This window comes from Petromyzon marinus, chromosome 48 (assembly GCF_048934315.1).
Source record: "Petromyzon marinus isolate PM22_M1 ecotype Great Lakes invasive population chromosome 48, UKy_Petmar_22M1.pri1.0, whole genome shotgun sequence".
In the NCBI taxonomy this organism is placed as follows: domain Eukaryota; kingdom Metazoa; phylum Chordata; class Hyperoartia; order Petromyzontiformes; family Petromyzontidae; genus Petromyzon; species Petromyzon marinus.
Genome location: NC_133714.1, coordinates 4,545,795 through 4,572,807, shown reverse-complemented (window position 1 = coordinate 4,572,807; position 27,013 = coordinate 4,545,795). Strand labels below are relative to the sequence as shown.

The window sequence follows — 27,013 nt, the reverse complement described above, 5'->3', positions numbered from 1 at the left end:
TGCATGTATCGCCACAAGTAGGTGTGGCTAATGCAGACATGATTCCTTGCAAACATCTTAACACCTCCTATTGTATCGCCAGAAAGGGTACAACCCTGTCCTTATTTTTCCATACTTTTGATAACTGGCAAAACAAAACAAAAAGCCCCCCCCAATGTCGTGGTTGTAAATCGCTGGAATGATGATTGGGGGGGGGGGGTGTTGGGCGAAACAACGGGTGGCATTCGTTTCAGTTTCATTTATTAGGTATAGTCCTGTGAGCAATTCGACTCTTGAATCGGGTGCAACCGCAACAAACAAAAAAACACGAACAAGAAAAACATCTTAAAGTGACTTTGTGACAATGCCCAAACAGGAAAAAAAAATCCAGGAAATAAAAAAAACCTGCAAAAAAATCTTCCAGAAAAAAAGGCACCGTTCACCAACGCTGTGCGCAAAAAAATCCCAGTGGGATGCAAGTCAAACAACCACAACAACAACCACAACAACACCCACCACCACAAGATAACTTTAGATCAAAGCCATCATTCTAACCTCCGTTTGCCCTGCTGCCCCCTGCTGCCTTGTGATGGGGTTGGCTGCGTGGGGGGCTGGCCTAGTGGGCTGGCCCCATTGCTTGGTGGCGGGGTGGGGTGATGCAGGCGGTGGTGGGGCGAGGTGGCGTGGACACCAGGAAATCGTCACCACTGCTCGGTCCGAGCTCGTGTGTCTGCTCGCACGGTGAGTTTGCTGCTGGCTGTCACAGCGACGTTGAAGCGCTGTGAGCGAGTAGCACCTGCGAAGGGCGAAGACGGCACACGAGGGGTGGGGGGGGGGGGTAAGGGGGCGGTCAGCAACCACGCCCGGCCGCCTTTGTCACCCCAGTGGCGATGTTTTACGCCACCGCTCCGGGCGTGCTCGCTTTGAGGCCGAGTCGACCTAGGGGAGGCCCGGGACCGGTTCAAGGTGATCGTTGACCGCGAGCGGGGATCGAACTCGGGCGGCGGGGGTTCTCGTGGCGCGTGGCGCCCGAACCTCGACCACCCACACCCCTGATGTGTTTGTGGTACCAACACTGCACACACAATACACCACACACACATGCATACACACAACACACACACAACAACACACCACACACAACAACACACCACACACATACACACACAACAACACACCACACACACAACACACCACACACATACAACACATACATACAACACATACATACACACAACACACACCACACACACCACACACAACACACCACACACACAACACATACACACAACACACACACCACACACACATACACACAACACACACACCACACACAACAACACACCACACACAACACACCACACACACATACATACACACAACACACCACACACACAACACACCACACACATACACACAACACATACATACAACACACCACACACACAACACACCACACACATACAACACATACATACAGACAACACATACATACACACACAACACATACACACAACACATACATACACACACAACACATACATACAACACATACATACACACACAACACAATACACACCACACATACACAACACATACATACAACACATACATACACACAACACACATACACACAACACATACATACACAACACATACATACAACACATACACACAACACATACACACACAACACACATACAACACACACACCACACACAACACATACATACACACACAACACACATACACCCACAACACAATACAACACACACAACACGCACACCACACACACACAACACATACATACAACACACGTACATACAACACACACAACACGCACACCACACACACAACTCAATACACAGCACGCAAAACACACACATACACACCACGCACAACACACACACCACACACAAACAACTCAACACACAACACGCACACCATATACACAACACACACACCACATACACAACACACACCGCACACACCACACACACAACACAATGCCGGATTATCCTCGTAGCACAAGTAGCTACAACTGCACGTGTTGTAGTACTACAACACGTGCAGTAGTAGCTACGTGTTGTAGTAGCTACTACAACACGTAGCTACTACAACTGTACGTGTTGTAGTAGCTACTACTGCACATGCAGTAGTAGCTACTACAACACGTAACTACTACTGCACGTGCAGTAGTAGCTACGTGTTGTAGTGTAGTAGCTACTACTACTACACGTGTAGTAGTAGCTACAACACGTGTAGTAGTAGGGCCCCGCGCTAAATGCTTTCAAGCTATCAATTCCGCTTCAGTGATTCTGCACTTGCTCTATTACTATAGTACTATACTGCCTTCAACTTTTACGAACGACCGGGTGTTTAAGGTTAGCGATTTGTCGTATTATCTGGCTGTGTACGTGTTTTTATTTGATTTAGGTCCCCATCATAACATATGCTACAGGCCCCGCACTAGCTTAATCCGGCACTGCACTAGCTTAATCCGGCACTGCACACACGTGTGCGAATACTGTTGCGTACACACCGCGCACACGTGTACGCGTGCACACCGCGCACACGTGTACACACCACACAGAGAGCTAGAGTCGCGCATCCAGGCGGCGCTGTTGTTACCGTGCACTACTGCCGATTGGCGTGTGCGTTGTTGGTAAACCATCGGCGCCTGTTTCTAGTTTCTAGTTTTCAGTTCCATGTATTAGCTATAGCCCTGTGAGCCATGCGGCTCTTGAATCGGGTGCAACCGCAACAAACATAAAAAAACCATGAACCAGGAACATCTTAAAGTGACTCCGCGCAACAGAACAATTCGGTAACAAAAAAACAACAACAGCAAAGTCTTCTCGAACGTGGCCAGCCAAAGTTGTGGGCCCTTCCCCCACCAACGTCGTTTACACGTTTGCCGAACCTTTGCCCGAACGTGCCACGCGGGATGGTGTTTTGAAGCCGTGATCCAGACTGCGGCGTCAGTCGGTGACCCTGGACTGTTAAGGGCCCGTCCATAAATGACGTCACGCGGTTTTTGACGATTTTTGACCCCCCCCCCCCTTCGTCACACGGCGTCATAAAAAGTCAGACCCCCCCTCAAATATGACGTCACAAAGCTCTGCCCCCCCCAAAAAATATAAAACATGTTTCAAATCGTATTCTTAATAACCGCCACTTTTTTTCAAATTTTCTTGCTGTGGTTTTCACACCTGATGATGATTACTTGTGTTGCAGTCGAAACGTCGTGAGAATTGTATTGTTTTATATTTTAATTATTTTATTATTTCCCTTTACGTGACTTTACCGAAAGAACCAAGAATATGAATCCCTGCAATCACGAAAGCTTTATATCAAAATTTTATGCTTCAAATCGCTTTAAACTATTGTCATTGTAGCGCGTATTTAATGTGGCGCTGCACTCTGATGTTGTAGGAGAAAACATTTCTAAAAAGTCGATTTAATTAAGTAGAACGTGTTGTCAATATTTAAAGTTGCGCATTTGTGACGTCACATTTCTCAAACCCTACCCCCCTCTCGTCACACATCGTCACAGATGTCTGACCCCCCCCCTAGGTGCGTGACGTCATTTATGGACGGCCCCTAAGAGTTCTAGACCGTCACTGATCTAAACTTGTGGATGTTCTAAACTGTGTCAGTGATGTGATCAGCAGCAGAGGCAGGCCCAGCTTGAACGAATGCTGGTGAACTGCCAGATGTTTCATAGGTAAGGGATGGTTTCGGCATTGAGTGTCTCTTCAGCAGAGGCAGGCTTCACGTGATCCAATGCTGGAAAACTGACATGTTTAGAGGCAAGCGCTGGTTTTGACATTGAGTGTCTCATCAGCAGAGGCAGGCTTCGCGTGAACCAATGCTGGAAAACTGACATGTTTAGAGGCAAGCGCTGGTTTTGACATTGAGTGTCTCATCAGCAGAGGCAGGCTTCGCTTGAACGAATGCTGGTGAACTGCCAAATGTTTAGAAGCCAGTGCTGGTTTTGACATTGAGTGTCTCATCAGCAAAGGCAGTCTTCGCGTGAACCAATGCTGGTGAACTGCCAAATGTTTAGAGGCAAGGACCTTTTTCTGTTAGATTTGGGTCCAAATGCAGTTCTACGCTAAACCGTATAATGCACAATCCCAAATCATTCGCGTAGTTGTTGGAGAAGGCTGTCTGGCTGATGGAATGTGTCAAACAAAACATTGTTTACGTGTAGGGACAGATACGTGAAGGAAGCCTATTGCCTGCTTATCCTTTGTAGTGACAATCCCCGCAACAGTGCTCGCGGCTATTTTCTGTTCTGTAGTTTTTACATCTCGAGAGCTGTAATGTGGCCAAATGAAACTGAGAACCAAATGTATTGTGGACGTTGTGAACGCCCTGAGACCCTCACTCTGCACTCGAGGGCCCCGTTTCATCACAGGTGGCTGAAAACTGGATTCGAACCCAGTATCTCAGCTATGCTGGGCTCAGTGCCACACGACCACATCCGTGACCACATCCCTGGGACTGGTGACACTTTTGTATTCAGTGCCATTTTCGTAATTTAAATCGATGTGATTTGGAGGCGAAAGTGCAATCGCAATTAAGTGTTCAAGAGCAAGTGATTGCATGCCCAGCGCCGAGCTTGGCCTGTATGTGTAATATTGTTCTGTGGTTACAGTGAGGGAAAAAAGTATTTGATCCCCTGCTGATTTTGTACTTTTGCCCACTGACAAAGAAATGATCAGTCTATAATTTTAATGGTAGGTTTATTTGAACAGTGAGAGACAGAATAACAACAACAAAATCCAGAAAAATGCATGTCAAAATGTTATAAATTTATTGGCATTTTAATGAGGGAAATAAGTATTTGACCCCCTCTCAATCAGAAAGATTTCTGGCTCCCAGGTGTCTTTTATACAGGTAACGAGCTGAGATTAGGAGCACACTCTTAAAGGGAGTGCTCCTAATCTCAGCTTGTTACCTGTATAAAAGACACCTGTCCACAGAAGCAATCAATCAATCAGATTCCAAACTCTCCACCATGGCCAAGACCAAAGAACTCAACAAGGGTGTCAGGGACAAGATTGTAGACCTACACAAGGCTGCAATGGGCTACAAGACCATTGCCAAGCAGCTTGGTGAGAAGGTGACAACAGTTAGTGCGAAACACAAAAGAACTGTCAATCTCCCTCGGCCTGGGGCTCTATGCAAGATCTCACCTCGTGGAGTTGCAATGATCATGAGAACGGTGAGGAATCAGCCCAGAACTACACGGGAGGATCTTGTCAATGATCTCAAGGCAGCTGGGACCATAGTCACCAAGAAAACAATTGGTAACACACTACGCCGTGAAGGACTGAAATCCTGCAGTGCCCGCAAGGTCCCCCTGCTCAAGAAAGCACATATACATGCCCGTCTGAAGTTTGCCAATGAACATCTGAATGATTCAGAGGACAACTGGGTGAAAGTGTTGTGGTCAGATGAGACCAAAATGGAGCTCTTTGGCATCAACTCAACTCGCCGTGTTTGGAGGAGGAGGAATGCTGCCTATGACCCCAAGAACACCATCCCCACCGTCAAACATGCAGGTGGAAACATGCTTTGGGGGTGTTTTTCTGCTAAGGGGACAAGACAACTTCACCGCATCAAAGGGACGATGGACGGGGCCATGTACCGTCAAATCTTGGGTGAGAACCTCCTTTCCTCAGCCAGGGCATTGAAAATGGGTCGTGGTATTCCAGCATGACAATGACCCAAAACACACAGCCAAGGCAACAAAGGAGTGGCTCAAGAAGAAGCACATTAAGGTCCTGGAGTGGCCTAGCCAGTCTCCAGACCTTAATCCCATAGAAAATCTGTGGAGGGAGCTGAAGGTTCGAGTTGCCAAACGTCAGCCTCGAAACCTTAAAGACTTGGAGAAGATCTGCAAAGAGGAGTGGGACAAAATCCCTCCTGAGATGTGTGCAAACATGGTGGCCAACTACAAGAAACGTCTGACCTCTGTGATTGCCAACAAGGGTTTTGCCACCAAGTAGTAAGTCATGTTTTGCAGAGGGATCAAATATTTATTTCCCTCATTAAAATGCAAATCAATTTATATCATTTTTGACATGCGTTTTTCTGGATTTTGTTGTTATTCTGTCTCTCACTGTTCAAATAAACCTACCATTAAAATTATAGACTGATCATTTCTTTGTCAGTGGGCAAACGTACAAAATCAGCAGGGGATCAAATACTTTTTTCCCTCACTGTACTCATGAATGCCAAAAGGGTTGAGTTGCGCAGTATGTTGCCATAAAGCGGAGTCGCTGAACTCTGCAACATCGCAGATAAGGTGAGTTCCACTTATCCATTAACTCACGAATACTGGCTCAGCCAGCGGCTTACAATCCAGAGTTCAATTCCTGCTTGGGGGTTCACTCAGCCCATCGACCGTTTGTGGATGTTATCAGTGGTTGTCCTATGGAATGACTCCCCTGCGATAAGAATGAGGAATTTCCACAACTGGCTTAGCGCTGTAAACAGAAGATGACAACTGCCTCAATGCTCATTTCAGCAGGAAATCGCTTTGACGACTGAATATTGAGACATCAGTGGAGTATTGTAATAGGCATTTCTCTGCATGTCATAGAAGTGTAAATATGTTGGTACAGTACTGCATCGCTTCGTCAGGCATTATTTAATTCCTGTGACGCAGCAATCCACCCAACACCCGCACGTGCACTGATTGATTTAATTGCTCCATCTCCTTCATCCACGTCCTCTAAGACGCGTTCCATTCCTTGGCTGCTACTCCGTTGTTATTCTTGACCATTGGCAATCATCCCTTCTTGCGACGTGTCCTGCCGGTCCAAGCCCACTCAATTTTATTTCTAGTTTTAGGCGATGTCGTAGACCATCGTGTGTTCTCTAATCCAAGTTTTCCTCTTTCACTGTTTAAATACATGTGTAGTGACAGGGTGCCATCTATTTACCATGAAGGGTAACTACGGGTATAGGTGCGCTATTTAACAGCCAACCATAAGGGGGGTGGTAACTGGGCCAAGGGTCAGAGGCGGGGATCAGTCGGGAAGCTCCTGGAACCTGCACGAGAGTTCTAGAAGGGGGGCGTGGCCAGAGGCGGGGCTTGGCCACATCGAGAAGTATAAAAGGGGGAGGTAACCGGAGGTTCGGGGCTGTCGTGGGGGTTCTGGTCCTGGCTGCCGTCGCTATCTTCGCCGTCATCTCTTCATCATCGTCTGGCCGTATGGCCGATCCGCTGTACGGTCCCCATCGTCGTCGTCGTCGTTGTATCAGCCAGACAGCACTATAGTTAGACGCCGGCGATGTGGCTGTATGAGTGGGTCAGCTCTACGTAGCCCAGTGTATATGTCGCTCAGTGACTCTGCCTGTAAATTGTGAGAAATAAACAAGGAGCCCTCTACGAGTCGTGTCTCGGAAGTCGCTCACTACACATGCATCTCTCCACGGTGGCGAGATGTTAATTACCTCACCCGGAATACAGGAGATCGTGGGTTCGATCCCAACCCTGATGCCTGTATATTTGGGGTTTGCGTGTCTCTCTCCCCGTAGTCGTGTACATTTTTCTCCGGGTCCTTTGGTTTTGCCCTCCACATTTAGAATCAACATGTGTTTAGGGTATTTATTTGGCTGCTATAACTTTCCACATGATAAGCCACTTTGTTGAGCGATCATTTGTGGCCAGGTCGCTTCTAAACAAGAGCTATATGGCTCAGTGGGCCTTGCCTGGTAAAAAAAAAAAAAAGTTTATCATGCTGATAGTATAGACCTCAGCAGATTCACAGCCACTTTTGAAATTGACACGTAAAAAAAAAATATTACACATTTACGCCGAATGATGGGCATTTTTTGTCTGGTTTCTTAGCTTCCCAGTGGAGATGGCCGCGGTGAGCATAACCGAGGGCCATGCAGACGTTGACGGACAACGGCTTTTCTATCGCGAAGCAGTGGCGCCTTCCGTGCCTCGGCGCTTCTCGGTTTTACTCTTGCACGGCATGAAGTTCTCCTCCGAGACCTGGCTCACACTCGGCACCCTCAAGGAACTGGCCGAGGCCGGATATCGGGCGGTAGCGCTCGATCTTCCAGGTAAAAGAGGATCGGACACTTTCAAGCCATGAACACCGAGGTTAACCTCATGACACCGCAGTGAAAACAAAAAAAAGTGCAATACATTGTAGCATTTGCGGTTCGAGCCCCCGCGGCTGCCCCGGTTAATACTTCTGTGGTGCCGCGGTAGCGAGATGTTCACTTCCTCGCCCGGTATACAGGAGGTCATGGGTTCGATCCCGACCCTGATGCCTGTTTGTATGTTCTCCTCGTGGTCGCGTGAATTTTCCCCGGTTTTTTCCCTCCGCGTTTAGAAACGTGTGCTTAGAGTATTTGGCAGCTATACATTTCCACGTGATTAAGTCACTTCGTTGTGCTATTATTCGTTGCCAGGTGACTTCTGAAAGAGAGCTATATAGCTTAGTGGGCCTTACTTGGTAAAATAAAACATTTTGAGTTTTAAATACTTTTCATTTACTGAAGCACCCACATCCCTCAACACCTGGTGACGCTGGCGAGACGTCGTACAGAATAGCCAAATGTTGCGAGCCTTTCAACGTAACCGGTTTTGCCATGAAATAAAGTCATTCGGCGCATTTGGCCACCATGTGACAACCCGATTGATGTGGCTGTGTTGGATGGTGAAGGGGGCCCAACTCCAATTGGCCCAAGAGATAACCAGTTACGAATCGTACTGTGGGTCTGTTGACTGTAAAATGGAAACGCCGTCTGCTTCGCAGTGGACGTTGAAGATCCCGTGGCATTAAAACGAAAAGATTAGGTAACTTCTAAAATTTTCAACAATTACCAGAAATGTATCGATTGTAAAATAAAAACATTGCAACATCGGCCCCATACTATGAAACGTCGTAGAACTCCGCTGTAAAAGTCTTGGGACTCGGTGAGGATTTCCTGGGTACATAATTGTAATAAATAACAGAGATAAAAATGTATAATTACCGACACTCCACATTCACCTGTATTCATGAAACACGGTCCCGTGTTGATTACGACCCATTGAATTACGACGTGGAGTGCTCGTCATTATCCATTATAAACAAGGTCGCAATGCACAGACGCAAAACAATTAATAATTAGTGTTTAGAGGCCGTTAGTCGTAAGTTACCTAACTGAATTACCGAACGCACTTTCTGAGTTTGCAACTGCAGCGTCATTCGTGTAATTCCTAGTGTCCTGTTTAACTGCCTCACGCCGTCGCAGACGTAACAATTCTACGAGGCCGCGTTCCCGTGAATTCACGCCTGACGGATGGCTATTCCCGATCTCAACTTTGTAGGCTACGGACGGTCCGCTTCCTATCAGCTGGCAGGCCTGCGCCTGGGAGAAATCGCGAAGGGCACGTTCCTGAAGCTCGTTTCAGAGAGCCTGCAGCTGGGTCCCTGCGCGCTCGTGTCTCCCTCCATGAGCGGCATGTTCTCTCTGCCGTTCCTGCTGGAGCACGAAGCTCTTGTCCGCGGCTTTGTCCCCGTGGCCCCCATCTGCACGGACAAATTCACGGCAGAGCAGTACAAGAAGGTGCAGGTAAATGTGACGCAGGTGACGATCGACAACGTAGGCTCGGCTTAAACCGCTGCGAGAGGAGTCAAATTCGTTGTGTGGATTTGGAAAGCGAATCGGCGTTGAGACAGGATTGTGCTTAACGGGGCTACCCGCAGTGCATTAAACGTGTTGTGACAGGTGCCTGCGAAGCTACGTTCGTGGGCAGCAGAGGGCAGTGCAGCAAGATGCTTTGTTCTTATTCTTAGCTCGTTCGGTAAAGTCACGTTGAAGGGAAACAATAAAATATATATAAAAAATATATATTTTATAATATATTATTATTTTATTGTTTCTCTTCAACGTGACTTTACCGAAAGAGCTAAGAATATGAATTACTGCAGTCTCGAAAGCTTTAAATCAAAATTGATTATTTGTTCTGTTGCGTTATGATCCCCACACTTATGCCACCCGCTCTTGCTGATTCGCACTGACTGACCAGCATGGTGAAGTATGGCGAATTAATTCTGTGGGTGCTACCGATTATCCAGCAGTGTATTGACAAAAGTGTATACATTGCTGCACAAGGATGGCCTATCATTCTGTGACCATGACATAGGAGGAGTTCCCTTACAGGCGTCAGGGTTGGTATCGAACCCAAAAGCTCCTGTATACCAGGCGAGGTAGTTAACATCTCCCCGCCGCAGTGCCCAGCTAAAACAATGGTGCAGGTTTCTAAAATTCCCCCCCCCACCTCCACCTCTGTCCAACCAGCAGTATAAGTGGGTGTAGCCACAGTTGATCGGCAGATGTCTAGGCCAGCCTGGAAGATTAAGCCGAAATACCCTCTCGGGCGGCATAAGCGAGGCATTGCAGGACTGCACCTTTACCTCACATCAGTTGACGGTCGTACGGTGGCGGTTGTTGATATGCCAGGCACGTGACGGGCAGTGGTTTTCCCTCACGTCCTTATCTCGATTTGCAGGTGCCTAGCTTGATTACCTATGGCTCCCAGGATTCCCAGCTCGGGGAATCGTCCCTGTCGAACCTCCGAAACCTCCCCAACTCGACCGTCCTGAAGATGGAGGGCGCGGGTCACGCTTGCTACCTGGATAGCCCAGCCGAGTGGCACTCGGCACTGCTTGCCTTCCTCGGCAGCCTCAAGTAATCCCTCGGCAGGGTGGTCCTGGCGCGTGGCGCTGCACGAGTCAACAGAATTGTTGCCAGAAAAAAACAGTAACACAGTAATCGTAGTAGTGATGATTGTGATGACGATGATGACGACGGTGGTTGCTGGAGTTCCCTGCTTCAATTTTAGGCTTGCCGTGTGGCGTATATGCGTACGGGGAGTAGTTACAAATAAATAATTTGACTGATAATTGCGAAGGAAATGAAAGTATATGTGTGCCTTGATGTTTATTGACGCTGTACGTTGGCGAGTGTCTTTCACTGTCGGGGCCAGGGTTAAATAGAATAGAATAATAGATGAACTCTGCATGAGTGTAATTGAACTCGTCAACGTGGTGAGTGAATCTGTCATCAAACTGAAACTAGATCTGAAATAAAAGCAAACGAGATATATAATTACAAAGCCTATCGTTCTCTATTCTGTAAGTAATTCGTTTTTGTCGGGACCAGCAGATATCTCACTCTCCCTGTCAACCGCAGACCCCCTGGGTATTCACATACACAGAAGGAGCACATACAACGCAATAAGAGGGTGTGTCACTCGTGCTATGGGTGTACTGGAGTTGGTGTCTCATCGTTTGACATAACCGTGCTGGTATAATGTGTATCTCTCATCCGTGTGTGTGTCATTTTGATATGGGGAGCAGTAGTGCAGTGGTTAGTTCACTGCGCTACAAAACCTGGTGAGTGAATCTGTCATCAAACTGAAAATATATCTCAATTAATAAACGTGTATAGGTGTGCCCTGATGTTTATTGGCGCGATACGTTGCAACGATATAAGTGTGGGGCGGTGACGTGGCCGAGATTCGTGGTTCGAACCCCAGTGGCCACCCTGGTTAATAATGCGGGTGTATTCAACCAAAAGATACTCGCCACCCGCTTCACAGTGGATGCTAAAATCCCATGACATAATACGAAAAAGAGTAGGCCATTGTGTACCGGCATCGTATTTACTAAATTTCTAGATTTACGTTGGTTAGCAGCATCGCCGCTTACTATGAAAAACTACTGCAGACTGTAATTGTCTTTGAAACATAGCGCCTTAGTGATGGCCTTGGGCGTTAATAATGGTGGCTGCGATTTGATGTGATAATTATTTCAATTTGCAGTTTACTTAGGACCTGATTATAGTTTTTAAGGTTAAGGACTGTACCCAAAATTCCATTGGGAATGTCAAATGCTAAGATTTTGCAATCAACGCTGCGGGAAATTGTTGGAATTGAGGTGGGTTTAATACTTAATATTCTTATGCATATATAATTCATATTTTCCTTTTGCTCGTGAGATATATATTTATGTATTCCCACAAATAGTTAATGATCTCAGACAAGATATTTTGCTTTATACGTTTCAATAACTATGTGTTACGCGATGGCCTTCATGAAACGAGCAGATGATCAAATTGTTGCCTTTCATTGGCCGATTGCTGGCCCAGGTGGTACCAATATCTCCTCTGGACCATGGACGAATATACGCAGTAAAATTACCATGTATTGCCATGTGTTATTTACCATGTGATATGCTAATTGCAATGCATTATGCAAATTATCGTGTGGGATGCCGAGATGAGTCCACACTTACTCGGTCGTCAGCACTCATTCTTAAATGGCCGTCTGCTATTCAGGCTTTTTGGAAAATAAAATCTGCTATGAATAAAATTACATTTGCGTTGAGCTGACTCTTTTCTCCCCGTTTACAGCTGCTTGTCAACCCGCTGCTGGATGAGCCCAAGATTGGTTCAGGTTTTCGCAGTTGAGCCGTGCGGCTCTCCGATGCGTTTGTGGGTGGTATCGCGCGCTGTTCGGTTCGATGTCCGACGTTTTGCTGCGCGCGCTGGGAGCTCCTTGAGGACAAGCTCCCAGCACTCGGAGCGAAACATCGGACGCTGTGCCGAACAACACGCAGGACAACCAGAAAATGCATCGATCGGTTGGCCGTCTTCAAACGAAGTTGCGTTTCGAATCGTTTTTTAGCGTCAAAGCGCGCATGTTAGGCCATCGAAGACGGTCACTGCATCGCGCGCTTTCAGATGCGCGTCTGCGGACGTCTCGAACGCTCATCCTTCCGATAATTTTCCACTCCTATAATTTGTTGAATTGTTTTTTTGCTGTAACTTGCTGACCCGCCCTTACTGCACATCTCTGAAAAAGATACTTCTTAGCTCTGATATGACTAGGAAGCCACTGGAGTTATGCACTTGCAAATCTAGATTGAAAACGCATTTGTTTTTTCGAAACTGCCGTTTGTGTTTAGGTTGTTGTCCTTCCCCCGCACGTGCGATTAGCACGGTTGGCTACGTACGGTCACGTAAGAAGTTCGACACGCGTACATCTGTACGTTTGGTATGAAGATTCTTCACTGTTTCATCTGTGTCTGAACAGGTCTGAGCGATGAGGCGGCAACCGCTGATGCAAGGGAGACTCTGTTTCCTCGCCGTCTTCCTCTCGCTGGCTCTTCTGGCCTACATACTGCTGCCCGGGCTCAGGAGGCGGTTAGGCCATCAGGGCACGGGATCAACGAAGCCAGTGACAAACGGCACACTTCTCACTCTCGATCTGGGACCAGGAGCAGGCCGAGTGACCCTCTTCGTTCGGGAAGCAGCTCCGAGGTACGATGTCCCGGCGTTTTCACACCGACCACACGTTCGCATCGTTCACCATCGTCGTCATCATCGCGATCCACGGGGCAGTTTGCCCGTAGGTGCCCACTGTACGTTTCGTCATTTGTTTCCACTTTCCTCGCCCTTATGTGCTCAACTAGCGCACATCTTTCTGGCACAAATCTCTAATGTCGTCGAGCCATTCTCTTTTGCATCGTTAGGGATTGTATATTGTTGAGAAGTCCGGTATTTTTACTGCGCGGTTTGGAAATGTTTTGGAAGTGGGCGTTAATGATGTTCAGATCCACGTATGCACGTCTTACGCCGGACACGGGTGGTGAAGACGTTTTTCGCCGAGATTGCACAAAGTGTGTAATCTGGATTCCTGATTTTATTTTTAATTTCATTTTTTTATTCCATTGTATTTTTTTTATTTTCTATCTACGTGACTTTACCAAAAGGAACCAAGATTATGGATTCCTGCAACCACGCAATATATTATGAAAAGATAAAAGTGCAGCCGTGCAATTACATGCTGATGCCACTGTTGGCGGATGGGCCTCCAGTAGAGGGAGCTCTAGAGAGACTTTCCAGAGGGTATTTGGCCGACTCTTCAACATTGGATAGGGGGGTGTTCATCATTGGGGATGTTAAATGTTAGCAAAGTATAAACGTTTTTGATTTTTGCTAAACGTTGAATGTGCAGCCTTCCGCACCACCGAGGGCATGTGGCTTGCAGTGCACATACACACACGTGCTCAGTAGGTGGCCATGCATTTTCTAGATGCCCGGAGCTGCGTGTAGCCCTGTCTCTCTATAGCCCTGTCTCTCTATAGCCCTGTCTCTCCATAGCCCTGTCTCTCTGTAGCCCTGTCTCTCTGTAGCCCTGTCTCTCCATAGCCCTGTCTCTCCATAGCCCTGTCTCTCCATAGCCCTGTCTCTCTATAGCTCTGTCTCTCTGTAGCCCTGTCTCTCCGTAGCCCTGTCTCTCTATAGCTCTGTCTCTCTGTAGCTCTGTCTCTCCATAGCCCTGTCTCTCTATAGCCCTGTCTCTCTGTAGCTCTGTCTCTCTGTAGCTCTGTCTCTCCATAGCCCTGTCTCTCTATAGCTCTGTCTCTCTGTAGCTCTGTCTCTCCATAGCCCTGTCTCTCTGTAGCTCTGTCTCTCCATAGCCCTGTCTCTCTATAGCTCTGTCTCTCTGTAGCTGTCTCTCCATAGCCCTGTCTCTCTATAGCCCTGTCTCTCCATAGCCCTGTCTCTCTGTAGCTCTGTCTCTCCATAGCCCTGTCTCTCTATAGCCCTGTCTCTCCATAGCCCTGTCTCTCTGTAGCCCTGTCTCTCTGTAGCCCTGTCTCTCCATAGCCCTGTCTCTCCATAGCCCTGTCTCTCCATAGCCCTGTCTCTCTATAGCTCTGTCTCTCTGTAGCCCTGTCTCTCCGTAGCCCTGTCTCTCTATAGCTCTGTCTCTCTGTAGCTCTGTCTCTCCATAGCCCTGTCTCTCTATAGCTCTGTCTCTCTGTAGCTGTCTCTCCATAGCCCTGTCTCTCTATAGCTCTGTCTCTCTGTAGCTCTGCCTCTCCATAGCCCTGTCTCTCTATAGCCCTGTCTCTCTATAGCTCTGTCTCTCTGTAGCTCTGTCTCTCCATAGCCCTGTCTCTCCATAGCCCGGTCTCTCTATAGCTCTGTCTCTCCATAGCTCTGTCTCTCTGTAGCCCTGTCTCTCCATAGCCCTGTCTCTCTATAGCCCTGTCTCTACATAGCCCTGTCTCTCTGTAGCTCTGTCTCTCCATAGCCCTGTCTCTCTATAGCTCTGTCTCTCTGTAGCTCTGTCTCTCCATAGCCCTGTCTCTCTGTAGCCCTGTCTCTCTATAGCCCTGTCTCTCCATAGCCCTGTCTCTCTGTAGCCCTGTCTCTCCATAGCCCTGTCTCTCTATAGCTCTGTCTCTCTGTAGCTCTGTCTCTCCATAGCCCTGTCTCTCCATAGCCCTGTCTCTCTATAGCTCTGTCTCTCCATAGCTCTGTCTCTTTGTAGCCCTGTCTCCCCATAGCCCTGTCTCTCTATAGCCCTGTCTCTCCATAGCCCTGTCTCTCCATAGCCCTGTCTCTCTATAGCTCTGTCTCTCTGTAGCTCTGTCTCTCCATAGCCCTGTCTCTCCATAGCCCTGTCTCTCCTTAGCCCTGTCTCTCCATAGCCCTGTCTCTCTATAGCTCTGTCTCTCCATAGCTCTGTCTCTCCGTAGCCCTATCTCTCTGTAGCTCTATCTCTCCATAGCCCTGTCTCTCCATAGCCCTGTCTCTCCATAGCCCTGTCTCTCTATAGCTCTGTCTCTCCATAGCCCTGTCTCTCCATAGCCCTGTCTCTCCATAGCCCTGTCTCTCTATAGCTCTGTCTCTCTGTAGCTCTGTCTCTCCATAGCCCTGTCTCTCTATAGCTGTCTCTCCATAGCCCTGTCTCTCCATAGCCCTGTCTCTCTATAGCTCTGTCTCTCCATAGCTGTGTCTCTCTGTAGCCCTGTCTCTCTGTAGCTCTATCTCTCCATAGCCCTGTCTCTCCATAGCCCTGTCTCTCCATAGCCCTGTCTCTCCATAGCCCTGTCTCTCTGTAGCCCTGTCTCTCTGTAGCTCTGTCTCTCTGTAGCTCTGTCTCTCTGTAGCTCTGTCTCTCCATAGCCCTGTCTCTCCGTAGCTCTGTCTCTCCATAGCCCTGTCTCTCCATAGCCCTGTCTCTCTATAGCCCTGTCTCTCTGTAGCCCTGTCTCTCTGTAGCCCTGTCTCTCTGTAGCTCTGTCTCTCTGTAGCTCTGCCTCTCTGTAGCCCTGTCTCTCCATAGCCCTGTCTCTCCATAGCCCTGTCTCTCCATAGCCCTGTCTCTCTGTAGCTCTGTCTCTCTGTAGCCCTGTCTCTCCATAGCCCTGTCTCTCTGTAGCTCTGTCTCTCCATAGCCCTGTCTCTCCATAGCCCTGTCTCTCCATAGCCCTGTCTCTCTGTAGCTCTGTCTCTCCATAGCCCTGTCTCTCTGTAGCTCTGTCTCTCTGTAGCTCTGTCTCTCCATAGCTATGTCTCTCCATAGCCCTGTCTCTCTGTAGCTCTGTCTCTCCATAGCTCTGTCTCTCCATAGCCCTGTCTCTCCATAGCCCTGTCTCTCTATAGCCCTGTCTCTCCGTAGCCCTGTCTCTCTATTGCTCTGTCTCTCCATAGCCCTGTCTCTCTGTAGCCCTGTCTCTCTATAGCCCTGTCTCTCTGTAGCCCTGTCTCTCCATAGCCCTGTCTCTCCATAGCCCTGTCTCTCTGTAGCTCTGTCTCTCTGTAGCCCTGTCTCTCCATAGCCCTGTCTCTCTGTAGCTCTGTCTCTCCATAGCCCTGTCTCTCCATAGCCCTGTCTCTCTGTAGCTCTGTCTCTCCATAGCCCTGTCTCTCTGTAGCTCTGTCTCTCTGTAGCTCTGTCTCTCCATAGCTATGTCTCTCCATAGCCCTGTCTCTCTGTAGCTCTGTCTCTCCATAGCTCTGTCTCTCCATAGCCCTGTCTCTCCATAGCCCTGTCTCTCTATAGCCCTGTCTCTCCATAGCCCTGTCTCTATAGCTGTCTCTCCATAGCCCTGTCTCTCTATAGCCCTGTCTCTCCATAGCCCTGTCTCTCTATAGCCCTGTCTCTCCATAGCCCTGTCTCTCCATAGCCCTGTCTCTCCATAGCCCTGTCTCTCCATAGCCCTGTCTCTCCATAGCCCTGTCTCTCTATAGCTCTGTCTCTCCATAGCCCTGTCTCTCCATAGCCCTGTCTCTCTGTAGCCCTGTCTCTCCGTAGCCCTGTCTCTCTATAGCTCTGTCTCTCCATAGCCCTGTCTCTCCGTAACTCTGTCTCTCCATAGCCCTGTCTCTCTATAGCTCTGTCTCTCTATAGCTCTGTCTCTCTATAGCTCTGTCTCTCTCGCATTATTTATGTTTTTGTGTTCATTGACTTTGTAATTCTCGGCGATTATCAACACAGCTCCATGGTGACTAATAATGCAGCACACCGCTACACAAATACTGAGTCTTGACTTAATAACGTTTAGACCTTTTTTCTTTCATGTAAACAATAGATTAATTAAATGTAATCTAGTACACTTTACCCAGCCCGTCGATCAATAAAAAGTATTTTTTTTAATATATAGTTAGCAGTTTTACATCACAGAACTATGAGAGGTGGTGGCGGTGGCTCAGAGAGACCTTCATCCAGCAGTGGATTGACCATGGCTGATGATGACGACAACGACGATAATTAATAAACAACTCCGTGTCTATATTTGTTTCCAGCAATGCGAAAGGTGAAGTGCTGCTGTTGCATGGGGCAGCTTTCACCTCCCAAACGTGGCAAGAGCTCGGAACGATGCACGTTCTGGCCAACAACAGCTTCCGCGCCGTGGCGCTGGATCTGCCAGGTGGGCAAGGCGGCAGGGCGGAGGGCGGCCTGGAATGTGAATGTGGCGGTGACATGGCTGAGCGGTCGCAAGCTTGCGGTTCGTATGTGTGTGCATTGTTGGAACATCTCTCGCACCGTACGTAGCCAACCGTGCTAATCGGCGGTGCCGTTTGTTGTAAACGTGCTACCGCCCGGCCACATCTCGCTCTGAAAATATTTGCCGTTGATGGCCTTAAGCCAGTGGTGGAAATACCTCGTTCCTATGGTGGGGGAGATTCTATTAAAAACACAACCACTATTTGAATGTTTGACTTTATTATAGCTGATGATGACCAACTTTTTGAAATGCATTTGTAGGACGATTGCAGAAAACGGGGTATTCTTTTTTTTCCTCTTTTATATCAGCGGAGTAACTTTTTACCTGCTTTTGATGGAAACGCCTGTCCATGCTATACAATCGTCAGCCTTGCCCTGAAATCATTTGTGCGAGAAACGTTTTTGCAGGCTATGGGAATTCCCCGAGGATGCCCGCAGTGAACACCGATGAACTGAAGGCCTCTCTTCTGCTGGAGGTCTTCAAAGCCCTGCGCATGGAGCATCCGATTCTCATATCGCCGTCCATGAGCGGCAGATTCTCCCTGCCCTACCTGATGTCACGCGGCCAGCGGTTACGAGCGTTCATCCCAATTGCTCCAGTTCACACCGCAAAGTACAAAAGCAATGAATATGAGAAAATCCAGGTAAGCCTTCCAAACGTCGGCAGGTCACGGTGTGGTTGGGATAAAGCGTGGGTACTCGCACCTCTTCAAAGACGTCTGGCCGGCGTGAAAGGGTAGGCCAACGTAATCTCGAGACAGGCCGTCTTGAACTCCCGATAGTGGAGGCCCTCCCACCAGCAGTGGCATTGATCAAGCAATTGCAGGGCTGAACCTTTACCTTTTAGAAGCACTATGCAGGTATCGACGTCCCTCGTGAATCGACAACATTTTCATGATTCTGGGTGACTCGTGATTCATAATAGCTCTATCTCCTTTTATTTTCTCGCGTCAAACCAATAGATGTTTTTTCTTTTTTTATTTCTTCACGAGCGTCGCTGGGCTAATGGCATAAACCGCAAATTCGTTTTGAGGGTTTTTTATTTTATTGAGACCTGCGTTGTGAATTGCACAATAAAACATGATGATGACGGCGATGACGTTGATCATTTTACCTGTTATGTGTTTTACAGACGCCCACGTTCATCGTTTACGGAGGACTGGATACAAATCTCGGTGTTCAGTCTCTTCAGCGTCTTATTCTTCTTCCAAACCATCGTGTGCTGGAACTGCCTCAAGCAGGGCACTCTGCCTACAAGGACCAGCCTCACCTCTTCCACCAAGGGCTGCTGGACTTTTTACTTTCCCTGCCCAAATAAATGTCTCGCGTCGTCCCCGGGGATGCGGCGTGCTTTGCCGTTCTGTGAAACACGGAATTGGTGATTTGCGTTCCTGCACGCATTTTGCCGGATCCGCAGCCCAACGACCAGTTTCGCGGACCACGTCGCAACGGATATCTCGCCAACTCAAGCCATCGCCTGCAACCGCTTTGTCCACGTCTCGGTTCAGTAGTTGCGCAGCAAGGAAGTGTCTGGCCACACCCCTTGCAGCTTGGCCCTGCCCCACCCCCAAAGACAAAGATGCCCCATATAGCCTTGACAGACTGTTGGGGCAAGTGCTCTTAGCCCCCCCCCCCCCACCTCAGCCCACCCACAGGGTTGAAACGGCCAATCATAGTTCACAAACGTGTCACGTGATGATGCAATACGTTGCTACAATCGCCACCGAGCAGATCGACGCTTGAAAGTCGAGTCTCCCTTGATCGTAAAGCAACCAGTTGCACAGCTGCTCACAATCGAAGTTGCAGAGACGTCCGCGTACAAGCGACTCGGTTGCGTGCAACCAATCGCTCGAGTGTGGACTCGGCTTAAGGGTGGATCCCTCCTGTAAATCGGTTGAATGAGTGTCATTTCATAAGGTGGAGGAGAGAGACATGTAACATCCTAACCTGGCATGTGATGCAATAAAACGTCACGATCCAGGCATACGACGTGATACAAAAGAATATTGTGAAGTCGTTTTGTGATATGTCCCGCCACGCTTGTTCAACACCTCGTAAAAACGTAGAATTTGTAAAAAAAAAAAAGTGCATCAATGACGAGGTTTAGCGCTTGTATCCAGAGTATAACCGTCAATGTTAATAAATACGTGGACTTTGATTACCGCCTTTGCAAGAGGCATCTCGATGTGGAGTTGTCATTGGGTTGGCGAGGTGGGGGCTGGCCTTGACCGCCCGACAAATAAAATCCCGGATCGTGGCTCCCTTCGTTAATTTCCTCTGCCATGGGCATCACCCACCGGAGCTCCACCTGCTGTCCTTCTCGTGGTCTGCACTGACAGAGATGGGGAACTGCGGGGGCCTGTAGCATACGTTATAAAGGGGCCCTAAATAAAACAAACACAACACAATTTTTTTTTTTACTTGCATAGTAAAGTACGGCAATTGTATTTTTTCATTTGCTATACAGGCAGAAAATACGACATTGCTAACCTTAAACATCCAGTCGTTCATAAAAAGTTGAAGGCGGTATAGTACTATAGTAATAGAGCAAGTGCAGAATCACTGAACCGGAATTGATAGCTTGAAAGCGTTTAGCGCGGGGCCCTTGAAAGTGCGGGGCCCGTAGCTGCTACACGTGTAGCAGCTACTACATGTGTCGTAGCTGCTACACGTGTAGTAGCTGCTTTATAGTAGCTACTACATGTGTAGCTACTACATGTGTAGTAGCTGCTGCACGTGTAGTAGCTGCTTTATAGCAGTAGCTGCTGCACGTGTGGTATCTGCAGCACGTGTAGTAGCTGCTGCACGTGCAGCAGCTACTACACGTGTAGTAGCTACTTTATAGTAGTTTCTCTCAAATTTAGTTCTACCCGATGACGGTTGCTTGTGTTGCAATCGAAACGTCGTGTTCTAGTATTTAATTTATTTTCTTTCTACGTGACTTTACCGAAAGAACCAACGAGTAATTCCAGAAGATTTCTACATCCCCATTCCGCTCAATGTCAAGAACCTGACGGAGCTGCGCCCCATTCCTGGTACCACAGACCCACCTGGGTGGCCAGCGGCTTGTTCCACGCCATGTCGGCGTTCATGCTTATCCTCATCACCGCGGGTTTCCCCGCTCAATTTCCTCACCATCTTCCTCGCCTTCCAGTACAAGAAGTTCCGCTCCCACCTCAACTACATTCTGGTCAACCTCGCCATCGCCAATCTCGTCGTCGTTTGCTTTGGGTCCACCTTTTCGTTCGATAGCTTCATCAATACATACTTTGTGTGTGGGCCCCCCCCCCCTGTTTTGCAAGATGGAGGGCATCAGCGCGACTTTGGGAGGTAACGCGCGAGAGTGAATTCGCGTCTGTGGCTTATTTTGCTCCGTGTTGCAGCAAAGCCGTAGCCATGGAGTCAACATTTGGGGGGGGGGACCAAATCTTCTAGGGGTGTGGGGGTGCCCACCCCCGCCCCCCCCCCCCCCAAATAAAATCTGAAATTGAAAACGAATTTCCTGCCTAAAATATAAAAAAAAAATTACTAGCACATAGGATGGACTTTTTTTTACAATAATGTCTAAGTGTATTACATTGCTCTGTTTCATTGTATGTAATGGCAGAGATTAGGGATTTATAAAGTACAACCATAACCACAATCATATAAACATAAATCTATTTTATAGCAATATAATGGGGGGGGGGGGAAATTTTTAGCATATTTGAATATTGGGGGGGGGGGTGTGTGTCCCCCCAATATATATTATCATTACGGCCTTGGTGTGCAGCAAGTAGTCATAGCTCTACACTCTACGTCGTCAACCGATGTCCATTTGTCTCCGCGCGTAAAGGGCATTTATCCGCTGTATTTATTGTCTGACGAAGACGGGCCATTGCCCAAAACGTTGTCGCATACTCGATAGATCAACTCGGCTTTCAGTGTGCACCTGAAGTCACGTTTCCATCAACTCCCATCACGTGCAACGCTTCTTAATGCACTTTTGCTCCGTTGTCTGTCTTAATAGGCGCTCGCCAACAGCAATTGACCAGAGCGACGTATATCGGCTGCTATTGCACCTCCGATTAGCACGGTTGGCTACGTACGGTGCGAAAGAGGTTCAACATACGTGCATGCATATTGGTGGTTTGCTATTGAGCAATGGGTGTTTTTTTTAAATGTTATAATTGGGCTGTAGGACTCACTTTGTGACTGCCTACCCTTGCAAAATCCTGCCACTGTGTTTCACGTTAAGTCTTACATTCAGACTACAGCAGATGCAGCGATTTCCAGGTAAAGCACAGGACGGTTACAAAATGTCAACTCTCCCAGCTCACTGAAGATAGGTAGAGAGGAAAGACTGTCCGTGTCTGGCAATCTGATGCGTTTTCGAGTTATACCTAATTTGTTTGGCACAATATCGGACGTTTTGCTTCACGTCTTTCCGAGGTTTTTCCCCAAAAGCAAATTATTTGGCAGGCATTCCATTGTAACCTTAACCCGATCTCAATGCTTCTGTTAAATGCTGTGGTGTCATTGAATGTTGTAACTGTCCAAAAACACAATTTCTAAGGCGCTCGTTCTCAACATTTCAACACCCGTTTCGTGGTGTGCAATTTTTTTCAGCTGGCTTTTTCTTCGTCGCAGTGAAAATGTTGTTGCCCTCTGGTTTTGGGGGGGGGGGATCCATTTACCGGTGTAACAGTTCGTAAAGAAACATTCCCCATGTGGTCCTGACATTCGTCATTGTGCGTGAACTGCCAGTACTTTTTTCAGGAACATTTTGCTGTTTTTTTCATGGATTTTCTGTTTGCACAGTCACATAGTCACTTGAAGATGTTTTCTTGTTCGTGTTTTTGTTTTTTGTTTGTTGTGGTTGCACCCGATTCAAGAGCCGAATGGCTCACAGGGCTATACCAAATAAATTAACTGAAAACTGAAACCACTGTCATTACAAGCTACCACAGTTACCTTCCTTATCATAGACATTTGTAAGGGATGCAATGCTTTCAATAAATCACCGTTAGTATTTTCCACCCTCGATGGTACCAATACATATTTTTTGGGCCAATTCCCTCTCCCACTTGTGCACACATGGCAAATGTACTTTGGTGATCATTATTATTGTTGGGATATAGTAACAGTAAATCTGATGGCAACACGAGTCACACCCCAGGGGAAGGCATGAAATGTGACGTTACGATTCGAGAAGCGATTTGGTTTTTTTGCCTAGTTTTTACCATCTCGTTTTTCATTGCTTCTCGTTGTTTCGTCTCCTCTGTACCGTTTTTTTTATCCACACCATTCGCCGAACTGTAAACTCAGTATTCTTGGTTCTTTCGGTAAAGTCACGTAGAAGAACAATGATAAAAAAGAAGGGAAACAATAAAATGCTAAAAATATAAAACAATACAATTTTATTGTTTTACATTTTTTAATGATGAAAATATAAAACAATAAAATTGTATTGTTTTATATTTTCTATCATTTTATTGTTTCCCTTCTACGCAACTTTACCGAAAGAACCAAGAATATGAATCCCTACAGTCACGAAAGCTTTAAATAAAAAAATGTAACCTCAGTGTTTATTTTCTGTTATAAATAGTAGGTACTCGCACACACAATTCCATGAGCGTATCATTCCGTGACATACGTCTGTGGGCAAATCACCCGCAATGCATACCTTGCATCGTCAGGTCTCGGAAGCTAAGCAGCGTTGAGCCTGCATAGCGCTTGGATGAGCAACCACCTCTCTGTGAACATGCAACGTTGAAGCAACGTTGGTTGACGTTGGGCCTACATTGGTCCAACGTTTGCATCTGTATTGGGCATGCATACACGGGTGTTATGGTCTGTTGTGGGCAGAAGGCAATTTAACAAAATCCATTGTACCGTACTTTTATGCATCCACGTCTATGCTCCATGCTTTCACCAACCCGCACTGACCAGCGTGGTGATGGTCAAATATACAGACCTCGACCCGCACGGTGTGGAGAGGCTCTCATCTAGCAGTGGATTGACCAAGGGCTGTAACGTACACTTCATGAGCATAAACATTAGATTCTTACAGAATTTGTGGCTCCTCCTCTCTGAGACATTAGTTACATTATGGGCACATTACCAATGTAAGCTGCTGCTGCTGTTGTTGATATCTCATTCACTGGAACTCCTCCAGTGTGGAAGAGAAGACCAACATACCCTGCAGAGAGGCCCTCTCTAGCCTCCCACGAGTGTAAGCCTCTTCTGCTCGCAAGTGGCACAAAAAGCAACTGCAGGGCTGCGCCTTTGACATCACCCCCAAAAGGAAAAAAAAAATATCACTTGCGGAGAAAAGCCAGGACTTTCCCTCCCTCTGTTTTGACAAACTCTCTCCCGAAGCCCTCCCATGATCAATCCACCGCTGGATGAAGAAGGCCTCCACAAGCCGTTGCCACCTCTCTCAGTCATGTGATACAGTTCAATAATAAAGTCACGGGAGACTGATATCGCAGAAGATTTTTACATCTTGATATCGAATTTTTAGACTTAAAAAACTTTCGTGACTGCAGGAATTCATTTTCTTGGTTCTTTCGGTAAAGTCACGTAGATAGAAAATAAAAATTTAAAGCAAAAAAACCCACGACGTTTCGATCGTGGAGAGACATCGTTTTATATTGTCGTAAAAAAACATTTTCGCTCCACCCCTCGCCCAGGATACGTACTAAAACAACGTGTGTGGTGCACTGTGTTTTCAGTTCCGTTCATGTATGATGAAGACTAGATTTTGTATGATGAAGACTACATTTTGTGAGAAGATTCCTCTGGTAGATGACACAAGATCCACCACCATGCAGGTGTCATGTTTCAACAAGTCAGGTGGCTCCTACCTGACCTTTAAAAAATAATACTAATCAATTGTTTGCTCTCTTACGGTTCATTTAAATCGCCCTACTTATTAAAAAAACATGCATGTAATTGTTTATACCGTGTTAAAATATACAATAGACATTGTAGGTTTCAGCCGTCTTTCCCATGGGTTGTTTGTTTGAAAAATATGCAGTATATATATACACACACACAGTATGTACGTGTACAAATACAGTGAAAAATAAGTAACGTGTGGTCTTTTCATTACTGCTAACATCAACATGGAATGGGACATGCCTGGAAATGGTTCACTTATTAAGTGATATGTCCCAGCTCGTTACACTTACATAGGCATGAAACCCGAGGTCCAATAAGCTCTCCAATGTGTTTTCGGGTTGTAGTTACGGTGTTTACACGTGGGCCACAATGTGTCATTCCAGCGAGGCAAAGCGACGGGCACAATGTCATTCTCTGGGTGCTCAAGTCTGCCCCCACATACGAGGTGGGTGAGCTCTCTATGGGAATATCGGCCGGCCTATTATGTGGAACTTTTTTCGCACCGTACGTGGCCGTGCTAATCGAAGGTGCGGAGGGGGTACAACAAACTAAACACAATTCTAAAGAAAATTGTTTGTCCATATAGATTTACATGTGCATAGCTGCAGTTGCTTCCTAATATCGGAAGAGCGTTCCAGACGGCCACTGAAGCGCATCTGAATGCGCGCGACGTGGCGACCGTCTTTGTTCGATGGCTCATCGAGCCAAACAACGTCTCGTCTGGATTTTTTACGTCCGGTGTACAAACCATTACGAGGCACCCGGCAGGATGCCCACTGAAAATGAGTCCTAAGTCTCGGTGACGCTTTTCCTGGGCAAATAAATGGCATTTCGTGTTAATATAATTTACTGAAATGTAATAGTATACAAAGAACAGGAGCAGAGTATTTGGTTGCTATATGTCTTGATGGTATTAAGCCTGACAATCTAAACATACTTAAGGTATTCCTACAGGAAACCTTTATTTAAAACACTTGTCTAAATAGGGAGTTGAACATGTCTTGGACAACTTGATTTTGGTGCTTTCGTGACTGCAGGAATTACTCTGTTTTTTTCGGTAAAGTCACGTATAAATAAGAAATAATTATTTTAAATTTATTTTATTATTTCTTATTTATACGTGACTTTACCGAAAAAAACAGAGAGTAATGTCTTGGACACATTTTAAAACAATACGCATGAATGTACAGCCGAAAGAAGGAAATTACCACAATAAGCAGACCGTATTTGCATCGACTCACCAGGTGAACATATGAGCTTGTACACAAGGTGCTTGCCACAAATGAACCATTAATACCTTGCTGATCTCAAGGAGCATAAACCATCGCGTGAACTCCGGTCATCCTCGTAGCGGATTTTGGCGAAGCCATCGAACAATGACGGTCACCGCATCGTGCACTTTCAGATGCGCTTCTGCAGCCGTCTGGAACGCTCTTCCGATATTCGCAAGCCACCGGAGCTATGCACTTTTAAATCGAGATTGTAAACTAATTTCTTTATAACTGCTTTTTGTGTGTTAGTTTGTTGTCCTTCCCCCGATTAGCACGGTTGGTTACGTACGGCGCGAAAGAAGTTTAACATAGATACGTACATCAGTCTTATATATACATCAGTGCACATGTTCACACAGATTTGTGCTCATTTCCCATAAAAAAAAAACTTGGAAGCTCACCCAGATAAAATGTAAAGAAGTGCCTTGTCCTTTGAGCAGGTGCATGAGCGATACTAATTATTATTAAGTTTTACTTGCAACTTGGAAGTTTGTAATATAACTTGTCAAGAACGTTACGTCCAAACTATTCAGGAAAAGTAGGTTGTGATTGGGTGATGCATGTGTCCATGACAAAGGGGAGGCTGCCAAGGCAGGCACAGGAGGGGCAATCAGAGGTGACAACCTAGAGCCAGATGTGTGCGATGAGACAAAGAGCAGGCCTTTGGAGCTCGAGTGATGAGTGATAACTGCAACAACCGAGAGGGTGATAATTATCAAGATGTGGTGTCAAACTACATTGGCAACGATGAAGATGAAAATGTCCCCGTATCACGGTCACCGTCGTACCAACCGTTACGTTGGTTTTGTACTTGGGTGCAGCCGCTCAAGTTTCAAACCTAAAATCCTTTAGATTAAATGCAAAATCTACAATTTAGGGTAGACACAAGAGCTGAGAAAATAGTATAGAAACACATCAAGTTCTACTTGTGACACATTAATTAAAAAAACTGTCGTTCTCCGATGTTATCAGAGCTTCTTTAGGAAATAAATTGAGCATACGCTTTGATTCTTTCGGTAAAGTCACGTAGGTAAAGGAAATAAAA

At 46.9% G+C, this 27,013-nt stretch overlaps 1 protein-coding gene across 6 annotated transcripts; it reads left to right on the top strand.

Annotated features, from left to right (window-relative positions):
* The first annotated feature begins 540 nt into the window (after positions 1-540).
* On the top strand, positions 541-19,970 carry ABHD14B (abhydrolase domain containing 14B). 6 transcript variants are annotated; one of them, XM_032972250.2, is made up of 5 exons: positions 625-720; positions 13,100-13,326; positions 17,611-17,735; positions 18,221-18,456; positions 18,945-19,970. In XM_032972250.2, exons 2-5 carry the CDS (start codon positions 13,109-13,111, stop codon positions 19,128-19,130), a joined length of 765 nt encoding a protein of 254 aa, XP_032828141.2. In that variant the 5' UTR covers positions 625-720; positions 13,100-13,108; the 3' UTR covers positions 19,131-19,970. The 6 variants fall into 6 exon arrangements, with proteins under 6 accessions (XP_032828144.2, XP_032828141.2, XP_032828139.2 ...); XM_032972248.2 differs by having other exon boundaries at positions 17,611-17,813; XM_032972249.2 differs by lacking the exon at positions 625-720 and adding an exon at positions 778-1,045 and having other exon boundaries at positions 17,611-17,813.
* The last annotated feature ends 7,043 nt before the right edge of the window (positions 19,971-27,013 follow it).